The sequence below is a fragment of the Phocoena phocoena genome, chromosome 14, assembly GCF_963924675.1.
Source record: "Phocoena phocoena chromosome 14, mPhoPho1.1, whole genome shotgun sequence".
Lineage (NCBI taxonomy): Eukaryota > Metazoa > Chordata > Mammalia > Artiodactyla > Phocoenidae > Phocoena > Phocoena phocoena.
This window is the reverse complement of record NC_089232.1, coordinates 9,182,630-9,196,093: the sequence shown is the minus strand read 5'-3', so window position 1 is coordinate 9,196,093 and position 13,464 is coordinate 9,182,630. Positions and strand designations below refer to the sequence as shown.

The window sequence follows — 13,464 nt, the reverse complement described above, 5'->3', positions numbered from 1 at the left end:
TTTTGCTCCCACTATGAAACAGTGTAACTCAAAGTGGCTTAGAACGAAGCTAAAGCACAACACCCAGAGTCTGGCCAACCACTGCTGCCAATGAACCACCTCAACATATACTTGTATTAACATACACACTACAAGCCAAAACCAGTCACAAACAGAGTCTTTTTGGTGCGAGCAAAGGTAATTAATTACCTACTGGCTAATATAATCCATTAGTAAACAGAAGCATGGCACCATTGCAGAGACATATTTGAATTTCACAAGTTTAATATTTCACACAAAAAGGCAGACAGGATGAGAAAGCATTTTAATGTACTAAAACCTCAGACTAAGATAAGAGGCCTATTTAAATCAGCTTTAGGAACGAAAATATAACAAACGAAGTGGCTCTTCTCCCACTCCTTAAGAATCCACCCCTCACTAACCTTTCTCCCTTTTCCATTTTTTTCCCTGTATACCACACAATTAACAAATTTACTTTTGAATGGTCTGTTCCATATAAGTTAACTCTGTATCATCCCTGCGTATGACCCTGGAAGACACACTTTTACCTTGCTTATGGAAGGCTTTATGGTTCCTCCTCCAGCTCAGCTGTAAACTCCCTGCAGTTAGAAACCTGTCCTGCTGCTCCTGTCCCCACCTAATGACACGGAGCACAGCAGTGCGGAGCTGACTAAAGCCCCCCTCCACCCCACTCCTGGCAATCTTATTACTCTGATACTCCAACTCTGGCCAGTAATCTTCCTAAAGATACTAAGAGAAAGGTAACAGAAGATACCCAATTGTTTACCAACTCTCCCTGCCATAAAAATAAACTGGTGCTTAAATCTCCTTTAAACAATTTTAGGTGGATGCCAGACCCAAAGGAGAACCTGGAACGAATCAAGGTAGCGCTCCAAATCAGCAGGGAAAAAGTAAACAGGGCTGTGACAACTACCAGCCACCTGGAAAAAGATCTGGATTCCTACACATCACTCTTTACACCAAAATAAATTGCAAGTGGAATAAAAAGTTAAATAAAAATAAAATGACCAAAGTACTAGGAAAAAACAGTAATTAAAAAAATCTACCTACCTATCTAATCTATATCTTAGAATGAGTAAAACTTTCTATGTATGACCTAAAACCTAGAAGCCATAAAAAGAAGAAACATAAATGTAACTACATAAAAATTTCAAATTTCTGTAAAGGAAAAAATTAAGTATCATAAATGAAGTCAAAACACAATGAAAAAAAAAAACACAATGAAAAAATAACTACTGTTTCATTAAAATAGAAAAAGCCTCTAGAAAACTGTTAAGAAAAAGACAAAACACTCAAAACAAAAACAATGGGCAAAGAACATGAAAAGGCAGTTCATGAAAAGGCAGTCAACCCCCTTGGGCCTTCCCTGGTGGTCCAGTGGTTAAGAATCTGCCTTCCAATGCAGGGGATGTGGGTTCGATCCCTGGTCGGGGAAATAAGATCCCACATGCCATGGGGCAACTAAGCCTGTGCTCTAGAGCCTGCACGCCACCAACTACAGAACCCGCACGCTGCAACTACTGAGCCCACACGCTCTAGAGCCTGTGTGCCACAACTAGAGAGAAGTCCACACACCACAACGAAGAACCTGGTGCTGCAGCTAAGACCTGATGCCAAATAAATAAATAAATAAATATTAATAAATAAATGTAGGGACTTCCCTGGTGGTGCAGTGGTTAAGAATCCGCCTACCAATGCAGGGGACACGGGTTCGAGCCCTGGTCCGGGAAGATCCCATATGCTGCGGAGCAACTAGGCCCGTGAACCACAACTACTGAAGCCCGCGCACCTAGAGCCCGTGCTCCGCAACAAAGAAAAGCCACAGCAATGAGAAGCCCAGGCACCGCAACGAAGAGCAGTCCCCGCTCGCCACAACTAGAGAAAGCCCACGCGTAGCAGCGAAGACCCAATGCAGCCAAAAATAAAATAAATTAATTTTTTAAAAAATGTAGTCATAAGAAGTTCAGTAGTACACTGTTGTGCGGGTGTAAGAAAATAGATCCCTGGAAACTTTGCTGATGGAAATATAAATTAGTACCACCTTTTGGAAAACCAATTTTGGAAAAAAATCAATCAAAAACCTAAATCAGATCATGTCACTCGGCTCAAACCCTTCAATGGCCCCATTTCAATCAGCTGAAAGCCCAAGTCCTTGCAATGGGCTGTCTGGACCCACCCTGCCTCTCCAACCTCATCCTCCATGACTGTCCCCAGCTTACTGTGCTTCCCCACATTGCCACCTCCCCCATGCACATCCTGCATGTTCTCACAGCAGACTGGGCCCTAACCATCCATTCCCCTTACCTGAAACAATGGCTCCCTCTCCAATCTCTAGGTCCTTGTTCAAATGTCACCTACTGAGGCTTTCCCTGACTCACCTGTACTTAAAACTGCCGACACCTCACTCCCACCCTGGGATTCCCTATCCCCCCTTCCAGCCATACCACCACCTCACATTGTATCCATTTTATTTATTTGCTTGGTTTGTCCTCCTCTGCTAGAATGTAAAGGCCAAGATGGCCGAGATTGTTGTCCATTTTAAGTGCTACATCCCCAGCACATAAAGCAGTGTCTGACACAGAGTAGGGACTTGAACATGTGCTGAATAAAGAAACAGATGAATTGTATGCATACTACGTTCTAAATCCTGTAAATAGTGGAGTACAAATTCAAACCCTCTCACTCCCTACTACAGAAGCGCCTGGGTCCTGAGCAGCAGAGGAACACGGATACACCATGTGGGCCAACTGTAAATTGAGCCCTTCACTATACAGGGTGCCTGAACCGCAAGGAAGTTGCTTCAAACAGCTTCAGCAATCTCCATTTCTCTTACTTTATAACAGACTAGCATCTTTCCCATCATAACCCACCAACCAGACACCCTCTTTTCTACAGGTCATCTCTCTAACAACATGGCCCAGTAAACATGAAGGTGGAAGGCAAATTACCCTTTGTTATGCACATTGCACAGTTATCCCACTATCCTTTCCTTCTGTAAAATAAAATCTCCTATGCACATTGCACAGTTATCCCACTATCCTTTCCTTCTGTAAAATAAAATCTCCGCCTACCGCGTCTCCAGTTTGCCAATCTACCACAGACACACAGTCCAGGAGAACACTAGCTGTGAGCCAGGAGCTGGCTGTGTGCCCTCAGTCTCCTTGACTGTAAAAGAGATGGACTAGATGATCTTTACGGTTCCTTCTAACGGTAAAAAGCTCAGGTAACTATGACTACTGATGGGAGCAAGCTGAAGTCCAGGATCACAGAATTCTTCAGGGGTACCCTCTACCTGTAGTAGCTTTCTTGCCAAAGCTCAATCCGCCTTAACCTCCAAAGCCTCCCATCCTTTTATAACCCCTTGTGGCATACTAGAAGCAGTCTTAGCTTTCCTGGAATTGTCCTTTTTCTTATCTTCCCATAGCTCTCTTGGCTTAATTTCTGCTACTTCATTAGGATCTAGTCAGTTTTTATTGTGCCTTGATATTCAGAGATTCTGGATTTGGGAGGTAGGGGAGTAGAAGCTTTTACTCCAAGTTGGGACTCAGGATACTTTGGGACCAGGAAGGTTTCTGGGAACCAGCATCTTCCAGCCCACTGGTTCATAATCTCATTTTCCTTCATATTATTTAAATGTACGACACACTAACATGAGTAGCACGTCTCATATGTACAGTGATTCTTGGATGGGCTTGGGGATTTGGTGGTGGTGGGAGGAGACAGAGGATGTCCACAAGTGGTTATAAAAAGCTCTCTGGGGCTTCCCTGGTGGCGCAGTGGTTGAGAGTCCGCCTGCCGATGCAGGGGACACGGGTTTGTGCCCCGGTCCGGGAAGATCCCACATGCTGCGGAGCGGCTGGGCCCGTGAGCCATGGCCGCTGAGCCTGTGCGTCCGGAGTCTGTGCTCTGCAATGGGAGAGGCCACAACAGTGAGAGGCCCATGTACCGTTTAAAAAAAAAAAAAAAAAAAAAAGCTCTCTGGAGATACATGGATATTTCCATTTTAATAAACTTCTTTGCTTTTAATGGCTGGCTCTACCCTACTGGTTGGCATTTAGGTTGCGTCCCTTTTATTGCTATTAAAAACAGTCACAGTGACCATCCCTCCTCTCCCCAATACACTCAAACACACATCTATTCTATCCATATTTTTACATGGTTGTGCAAGTATCTCTGAAGGATAAATCTCTTGAAGTGGAAATGAAAGACGTGTTAAAATTTTTGAATTTCAGTTCTGTGAAAATAATATGTATAAAGAACCTGTGACATCTTGAAAGCAGTATTATACTGCAGCCTTACCCCCAGCAGCAATGCTCAGTGATAATCAAACAGGTTAAACAATGAATACAATTTCTTCATGTTCAACAATCTCTTGACCTTTCTCAAAGCCCATTGATCATGTTGCAAACCTTAATCCCAAGGACAGAGAATGAGGTATAATTTTTATTTATGAGGTACCGACAGTGTTTCCAAAATTATCCTGTTCTTTATTATACAACAGGATGTTTTCTCTATTTGTTTTTCTTACTTTATATTTATCGTGAAATCCGAAATGACAGGAGCAAGGAAAATGATGTGAACAAAATGGGAGGGGGACTACAAGCTATTTAGAAATTACTACCATACACCAATGTCAGCTGAAATTAAATTGAAAAACCACAATGTTGAGAATCTAAAATCCCCAGAAAAAGTTCTTAGGATTGTTGCTGGATATATAACAAAGTGACTCCAAGAACTGAAACACGTTCTCTATATTTTGCCAGTTTCGTGGGAGGCTGGAAAATTAAGTGGGCAGAAAAAAATGATCTAACCCAAGATTAAGAGCATGCAAAAGATATAATTAAGGAAAAATTTAAAAACAGGAGACAGAATTTTAAATACAAGTCTAAACAGTCAAATAGCTGATGGGAACTGTGGTGAGTCAACACGCTCCCCCCACCTAAACCTATTCAATTTTCATGAGTACAAAAATGCCTTCTCTCCATTGCTTAGATGAGATCAGAGACTAATGTTCTCCACGCTCCCACTGAACCCGAATGACATTCTGGCTTCTGGCTCCTCTTATCCAAAGCAGCCAAAAAGTCACATCAGTCCCAGAACCTGATATTTTCAAAGGTGATTCTTTCTCTGATACTAATTCAATATTAAAATGTCTAAAGGATTTTTTTTTTAAACCAGAAGGCAAGCAGAGAAAGAGAAAGAACATCAGAGAGAAGAAAAAGGTCACACTTACTTTTTCAGATTATAAAATTCTTTGCTTAAACACCAGGAGAAAGGAAGAGAGGAATGACAGGGACAGAGGGAGGGCAGGGAGAGAGGAAGGGAGAGGGAGGGAAAATAAACAACTCAAAGATCTTGAACTCAAAATTTCAAACATCCATTTGAGATTAACATATAGATACATACAATACTGAGAGACATAATTAGAGCAAATTTAGAAAAGAAGAATTTTTTTCAATTGAATTCAGAAGTTCTGATTTCTAAGATAAGACAACCTGCTTTAGGACACTAGATTCTTTTACTGAAATGTTGACAACGTCCTAAAATCCATTTGAGAACAATGCCCCAAAGTATCATATGTCAGCAGTATTTTGTTAAATGTCTTTGAAAAGCTGTTCATCTAATTAAACTTGGCATTTGACAAACATCTGGGGGGAAAGGCTGGTCCAACTTCTTGGGGACAACATTACTACACCAGCAAATGTATAACATTTTCAAAGATTCTCCAGGTCACACGATTTTGGCATGCAGACACAAGAATGCAATCTAGACCAGAGGTCGGCAAACTTCTTCTATAACGGACTGGATAGTAAATATTTTAGAGTTTGTGTGCCATATGGTTTCCATCACAGCTATGCAACTCCGCAGCTGTAGTGCAAAAGCGGCTACAGACAATACCTAAATGAGTGGGCATGACTGTGTTCCAATAAAACTGTATTTATGGACACTGAAATTTGAATTTCTTGTGTCTTTTTAAAATTTTTTTTCAACCACTTAAAAATGTAAAAACCATTCCTAGCTCATTGGCCATACAAAAATAAGCAATGGGCCGGATTTGGCGCATAGGCCACAGTTTGCCAACCCCTGATCTAGACAATTATATCAAGAAGAGAGGGATATTAAACTGTTTCATGAAATATCAGGCATTACTAGAGAAACTCAGAGTCAGTTTGGGCTGGGTGGGGGGGCCTTCATTTTCTAAACATAGAAAGTTATCTGAAGGCAGTTGCTACTAAAATAATTCAAGAGGGTGAAATAGGGCACTAAAAAAGAAAATTAAGTTTCTGAATCCACTGATAAGAGAGGTCAGTAATCTCTCTGAGGAAAAACAGATTTCTAGGGAGCCGTCCTATATAGTCCATGAGTTCTAGATGTGGGAAACTGTAATTTTACATGATTTTATACAGGAAGAAAAGAAGCAGCAATTTAACAATCAAATCAAGGGAAAGAATGGCAACAAGATGATTACAATCAAGCAGAGAGAACTAACTGCAACCTCCAAACAGGCTACAGATCCAGAACTTGGGGACAAGGTCATAAAGTGGTGACCTCTGAAATTGAAGTCAGTAAGTACCATCAAATAATGAAATTAACTGTGTGTAAAAGTAACCTACCTGAAGAGATGGTTTGTAAGCCTGTTGCTAATGGGAGAAGGACGCCTCCAAAATCTCATCAGACACTAAAAGACAAATAATCTGAGATAAACTGAGCGCTAATTAATCATATCAATCTGTGGCAATGTCATAACACAGGGATGGAGGTCCACATGGAGAAAGACAAGCCAAAGATTAGAATCTGTCAGTGTTTCTCTGCAGGACTGGGCAGGTGCAGGTGTGCCCTGGCCTAACTCTGTGGGCCCGTCTTGCTTCGAGGAAAGATGGGTGCATCCAGCTACCTTGTTGAAGGAGGGCACCTCCCGTGCAGACTGTCCACTCGCCATCCACTGCGCGAACAGAATAGCTTCCCAGATTCTCCTACTGAGAATCAATGCTCTGGGCCAGGCCACCCCCGTGTCTCATCTGCCTTGCAGTTGTATCTCTCCTTATAAATTAAGAAACTGGTATTCATATGTATTATTAAGTCTCTGATGACTCTGGTAAACATGAAGAGTCCCCCAAAACCTTCTGATCATGACCATGGGCAAACTGATCGAAAAATTCATGCAATTCTCCCATGCAGTTTCTGGAACTGCAAACTGAGGACAAGGCAACCAACACCATAAAGGACACATAAGTGTGAGGCCACCTTGTTCAGCCATAACTAACTGGTCTCTCTTTTTACTACCCTTAAAGAGAAGGTATAGTAGTTGAGAACACTGGGCTCCAGAGTCAGACTGCTCGCTTTAAACAAATCCTTGCTCCACTACTTCCTAAGGTTTCTCCAACTCCCTGAGCTCGGTTTCTTCATTTGTAAAACAGAGATGAAGAAGGGATATGCCTAGGAGAGTTGTGAGATTTAAAAGAGAGAATGCATATGAAGCGCTTGGCACAATGCCTGGCACCTAGAAAGCACTCAACAAATGGTAGTTCTTTTTTGTTACTACCATTGTCAGTATTTTTAGTATTATTAACTGTAACAATGGTGATAAACTACTTTCCTGAATTCACTGACTCCGGTAATACTCTAGTAGCTGATCTTCATTCACAGCAGTTTTCCTCTTTATCTGAAGCTCTAGAGAGCATTTCCGCTTCTTAGGGCACAATGTTAATTCCAATTCAAGACCCCGAACAACTTCTGCAAAAGCTCTTCAGTCAAGGTGCAGAACTGCTCCTCCTTCAACAGCTACTATCCTGATCACATAAGCACACCAGCTCAGTCTCATTCCCTGCTTCCAGCCAAACTCATAAACCATGCCAATTAGCCTCAAACTTTCCTACCCTTCCTCCTATCAAATTACTTCTTTTTCTTCCATTATTATAAAGTAAGAGCTCTCCAACATTATGGCAAGTTTACCACTTACCAAACCCTGATATAAAGATCTTAACACTCCCTTAGTAGGTAAATACATATAGAGAGAGCCATGAGGGAAATGCAAATTAAAACCACAATGAGATGTCACTTCATACCCACTAGAATGGTCATAATAAGAAAAAGACAGATTAAAAACAAGTGTTGCCAAAGATGTGGAGAAACTGGAACTCTCATACACCGCTGGTGGGAATGTAAAATGATGTAGCCCTTTTGGAGAACAATCTGAAAATTCCTCACAAGTTAGACAGAGTAATCATATGATCCAGTAATTCCACTCCTAGGTACATATGCAAGAGAAATGAAAAACGTTATGTCCACACAAAAACAAGTATATGGGGACTTCCCTGGTGGGCCAGTAGTTAAGAATCCATCTGTCAATGCAGGGGACACGGGTTCGAGCCCTGGTCCAGGAAGATCCCACACGCTGCGGAGCAACTGAGCCCATGCACCACGACTACTGAGCCTGAGCTCTAGAGCCCTCGAGCCACAACTACTGAGCCCGTTTGCCTAGGGTCCGTGCTCCACAACAAGAGAAGCCAGCACAATGAGAAGCCCACACACCGCAACGAAGAGTAGCCCCCGCTCACCACAACTAGAGAAAGCCCGCGGCAGCAACGAAGGCCCAATGCAGCCAAAAATAAATAAATAAATAAAAATAAATTTATTTTTTAAAAAACAAGTATATGAACATTCAAAGTGACATCATTCGTAACAGCCAAAAAGTGTTAGCAACCCAAATATCCATCAACAGATGAATGGATAAACAAAATGTGGTACATCCATACCATAGAATATCATTCAGCATTAAAAGGGAATGAAATATTGACACATGCATCAACACGGATGAATCTTGAAAACATTATGCTAAGTGAAAGAATCCAGTCACAAAAGACCATGTTCTGTATGATTCCATCTATATAAAATGTTCGGAAAAGGCAAATTTAGAGACAGAAAGTAGACTGGTGGTTGCTAGGCGCTGGAGGGGTTGGGAGGAAATGGGAAGTGACTGCTAATGGCTTTGGAGTTTCTTTTGGGGTTAAGGAAAATGTTCATCAAATTGACTGTGGGGATGAATATACTAAAAACCACTGATTGTACACATTAAATGGGTGAATTGTATGGTATGTAAATTCTATCTTCATAAAGTTTTATGTAATAAATAAAAGATAAATAAGTATCTGCCAAACGAACAACAAATGACCTAAAGAGGAGTGCTGAGTCCCCACGGTGAGTAGGCTGTAAGAGAATAAAACTAGGCAGCAAACTCATCAAAGTGGGGTGAAGTGTTCCCCCAAAACCACGGACTACAAATCTATTTTTTTTTTTTTTTTTTTTTTTTTTTTGCGGTACGCGGGCCTCTCACTGTCGTGGCCACTCCCGTTGCGGAGCACAGGCTCCGGAAGCGGAGGCTCAGCGGCCATGGCTCATGGGCCCAGCTGCTCCGCGGCATGCGGGATCTTCCCAGACTGGGGCACGAACCTGTGTCCCCTGCATCGGCAGGCAGACTCTCAACCACTGCGCCACCAGGGAAGCCCTACAAATCTATTTTTAAAAGCCATTCAAATCAAACATCTGTTAGCTTTTTGTACGACCCCAGAACGTTTTCACTACCCTAATTACAGACAATGTAAATACAGTGTCATACAAATGGACATTTATTTAACAGGGTTTCTTTTTCTAGCAGTCTGGGTAACTCAGACATACACGTATGTTAGTACATAACATAACATGTACTATATATGCTAGAGAGCAAGTCATACCTATCAAATTTAACTCATTTATTTGTTCAGTCAACATTTACTATATGCCTACTATGTGCCAGGCAATGTCCTAGGTGTCAGGGATGGAAAGATGGCTGAGACACAAGCTCTCCTCCCAAGAAGCTCACTGCACAGAGAGCTGAGAGTTATCATGCAGAGACAGGAGAACGTTCTGACTCATGTGGCTACAGATGAAATAAGCTCCTAATAAATATGTTTCAGTGAAAATGATACACATTTACAGTGCGGTGACTACTAACCCTGGAGTGCCCGGTCCTCTCAGAAGCAGCCTACCTGTTGACATGCTCCTCCCAGTCCTCTGGAGGGGGAGGTGCATCCGCATCGGTCCTGGCGAAGATGACATGCCGTTCACACTCATTCATCACGCTGCGTGCCTTCTGATTGTCATAAAGTGGCACAGGGGTTGACGTGACTGTCTCCACATCTATTGGGACATCTGACTCGCTGTAAAGAAGTGAGGAAATAGGACCAGCCACACGTACTTCACACAACACAGGTATTTAACGATCATCTGGTTGCCAAAAATGTCTCTTTAATATAATCAGCTTTTATTTATTTATTTGTTTTGGCTGCGCCGTGCGACATCTTAGTTCCCCGATCAGGGATCGAACCCGCGCCTCCTGCATTGGAAGCGGGGAGTCTTAACAACTGGACCGCCAGGGAAGTCCCTAATCAGCTTTAAAGTATGCATAAGCATATTATATCCACAAGAAAATTATGAACCAAAGTCATCTTTCCCACGCTTGTCTAGATCTCTGCCCTCTGACATGCTGGTATGTGCTGGGGGAACACAAAGTTGTTTTAAAATGAACCTATGCAAAAATGACAAAGAGCTATTTTTTTTAAAAGGACAAATATATTCCCTAAGCATATAGTTGATTGCCTAAACGTGCTTTCCAATACAGTAGGTATAAGCCACGTGGAACTATTTAAATTAATAAAAATTAGAGGGAATTCCCTGGTGGTCCAGTGGTTAGGACTCTGCACTTTCACTGCCGAGGGCCTGGGTTCAGTTTCTGGTTGGGGAACTAAGATCCTGAAGCTGTGCGGCGTGGCCTAAATAAATAAATAAATAAAGAGAATTAAAAATTCAGTTCCTCAGTCACACAAGCCACATTTCAAGTGCTCAACAGACATATCTGCCTAAGGCTACCATGTTGGACAGAACAGATATAGAACATTTCTATCACTACAGAGTTCTGTCGGGCGGTGTTGGTCTAGAGTTTTAAATAAATTCATACAAACTTGCCCTTTCCTTAGCAAGTCAACTGGTAGTTAATGATATGCTATAAAAGCCTATGATTGTCTAAGACAGACCACCTGGAATGCAGACGCCTTAGCTTACTCACTCTGTAAGGAGCCTACAACAGAAACAAACATAAGTGGATACCTGAAGGATCTTTCATATTTTAAAATGTTAAAGAAATCCTAGTGCCATGAGGGTCCTTCACTGCACCAACTCTGTCACCCAAAATCCGATGTCAATCAAACTGGCCCACTGGCTATCTACCGAACATCACTTTAACTTTTTGACCTCAATGATGTTATTGTATCCATTCCCAATGGCTGGAATAATTACACCATTATGAAATGAAGTGAAATAATGTGCAGCTAGATTTGGTGGTGGGTGAAAGAGCTGATTATCTTCTGTGGACCAGACACTGGACAAGATACTTAGACTTGTATTCCTAAAATAGAACTCCTGATTTCACCATTCCAACCACATCTTCCCCAAGCCTTCCCCAACTCATGGCACCACCCAGCTGCTCAAGCCAGAAATCTAAGAGTCATCCTAATTTTGCCTTTCCCCTTAACCCTGGCTACTCCTTCCAATTCACTACAGCAGGGCATGTTGGATGGACCTACAAAATACACCTCAAGGCCAACCGTTTTTCTCCACCTGTACTATTCCTGCTCCATCAGGCTCATGATCTCTGGCCCCAACCACTGCAATGGTCTCCTAGCAGGTCTTATCTACTATACTCCTGCACTATAATCTATTCAACAAAAACTCAGAGTGATCTTTTCAAATAAAAATCCAATCTCTAGCTTAAAATCCTTCAATGCCTTCTTACCAACTCTTAGAATCAAATTCCTACATGAGGTAGCTTCTGCCAACTTCTCCCTTAGCTCCCACTTACACCCCCATTGTAACCACATTCTGGACCCAATGGCCTAAAAAGAGTTCCTAAAACATGCCAAACTCCCACTTTCAGGGCCAATATGTGGAGCCAGTCTATAAAGGGACATAATTTTCTGAGTACTGAAATGACCAAATCCACAAAATCTCACTTTAAGAAAATATCATGAGATATGAACACAGGAATCTCAATATCAAGAAGCTATTACATAACTAAGAGAAAGACCTCAAATTCTATTTAAAAGAGCTCTTCAGTTATGCCCTAGGCCAGAAGCATCAGGATTATGCTGGATTATTCCCTAAAGTCACAGACCCCATGCCCTGTACATTCAAAGCAGGCCAACAAAATGCTGCCCTCACTGGGAAAAGAAGTAAAAACCACTATTCTACACGTGTTGAACACACACATCCTGGTACTTCTAGCTCATTAAGGCTCACTGGGGGATCTTAAAGAGCAAAACACGAGATCTCTATTCTCCAACAAACCTAAAACCTGTGCCAGGGGAAAGAGTAAACATCAGGTCAGATTAAGACAAACAAACAAAAAAAGCTCTTCCCAATAAAAGTTTATAAAATTATTAAAGGCATGATTTAAGCATCAAAATAGAATATATCAACAAATCTTGAAACACCAGTAATCAGAACACCTTAAAGGTCAAAAGAACTGCTAAATGAGTTTATTTAGGCCAAATGTAATTCTATCACATATTACATGGTAGATTTATTAAAAAGTCCTTACCCTATAATGCAGGCGGGCTGCATATGTAACCAGACCTAGGAAGGGTTAAGATCAACCCATGGTGACAGTTCTGTAACAAGCTAAGAGAGAAAGCAAGGTCTTGGGCATATGCTCCTCAACTTTCCAGGTGAAGCCAGGAAAAGCAAATCGAATTACCATAAAAAGGTTATTGCTGCCAGTGTTGGAGCCAGATCACTGGACTAAATGAATGAGTCTAATGCTAGGTGGCAATTTTTAAAAGTCAACTCTTCAGTCTTTTTCTTCACAGTTGAAACAATCCTCTTCAATTCCTCTTCCCAGACAAGTCCTGTTATCTAAGTGCAACAGGTTGTTTGCTTTCCTTTGAACATCTTGCTTTCCTAACTCATTAGATGTCTTGATGTAGGTGTCCACATATAGGCCTGATAACCTCACGATGTTTAACAGTGATGCCTGAATTAAACATCCAAGCCCCACCCCCCCTTTACAATCTCCCACAGTAAAATCCGCTCTCATCTCCAACCATCTGATCACTGCCCAGTTAGGGCAATGGCCACCCTTAGGAGAGAAGCCCAAACTCACATGGTACTTTCGTGCTGCCTCCGAGGAGTAACAAAGAGCATGCGGGTGGGGCGGGCACTACTGGCATCTGGGTGGGCACTCCACGGCTTGGCATAGCTATGATCCAGAAACACCAGGTCCAGCTCCCGCTCATGCACCGAAAGCTGGAAGAGCAGCGAGGTGCCCATGCGCCGTGCTGACGTCTGGAAGTCCCTCTCCCCACCGCGGTGGGCCATGTCAGAAGAGGGGCAGCAAGTCAGAGAATGGGTACC

General features: G+C 42.1%; 1 protein-coding gene across 3 annotated transcripts in view; it reads right to left on the bottom strand.

Moving 5' to 3' along the window:
* KANSL3 (KAT8 regulatory NSL complex subunit 3) overlaps positions 1-13,464 on the bottom strand; it is a 38,394-nt gene extending 24,930 nt beyond the window's left edge. For 2 of the 3 annotated variants that reach the window (XM_065890658.1, XM_065890659.1), the window contains exons 1-2: positions 13,214-13,428; positions 10,047-10,217 (exon numbers count right to left, since the gene is read on the bottom strand). In XM_065890658.1, the coding sequence (XP_065746730.1) occupies positions 10,047-10,217; positions 13,214-13,428 (386 nt within the window). Of the gene's footprint in view, positions 1-10,046; positions 10,218-13,213 lie in introns of all 3 variants that reach the window. The other variant, XM_065890660.1, reaches the window with a different exon arrangement.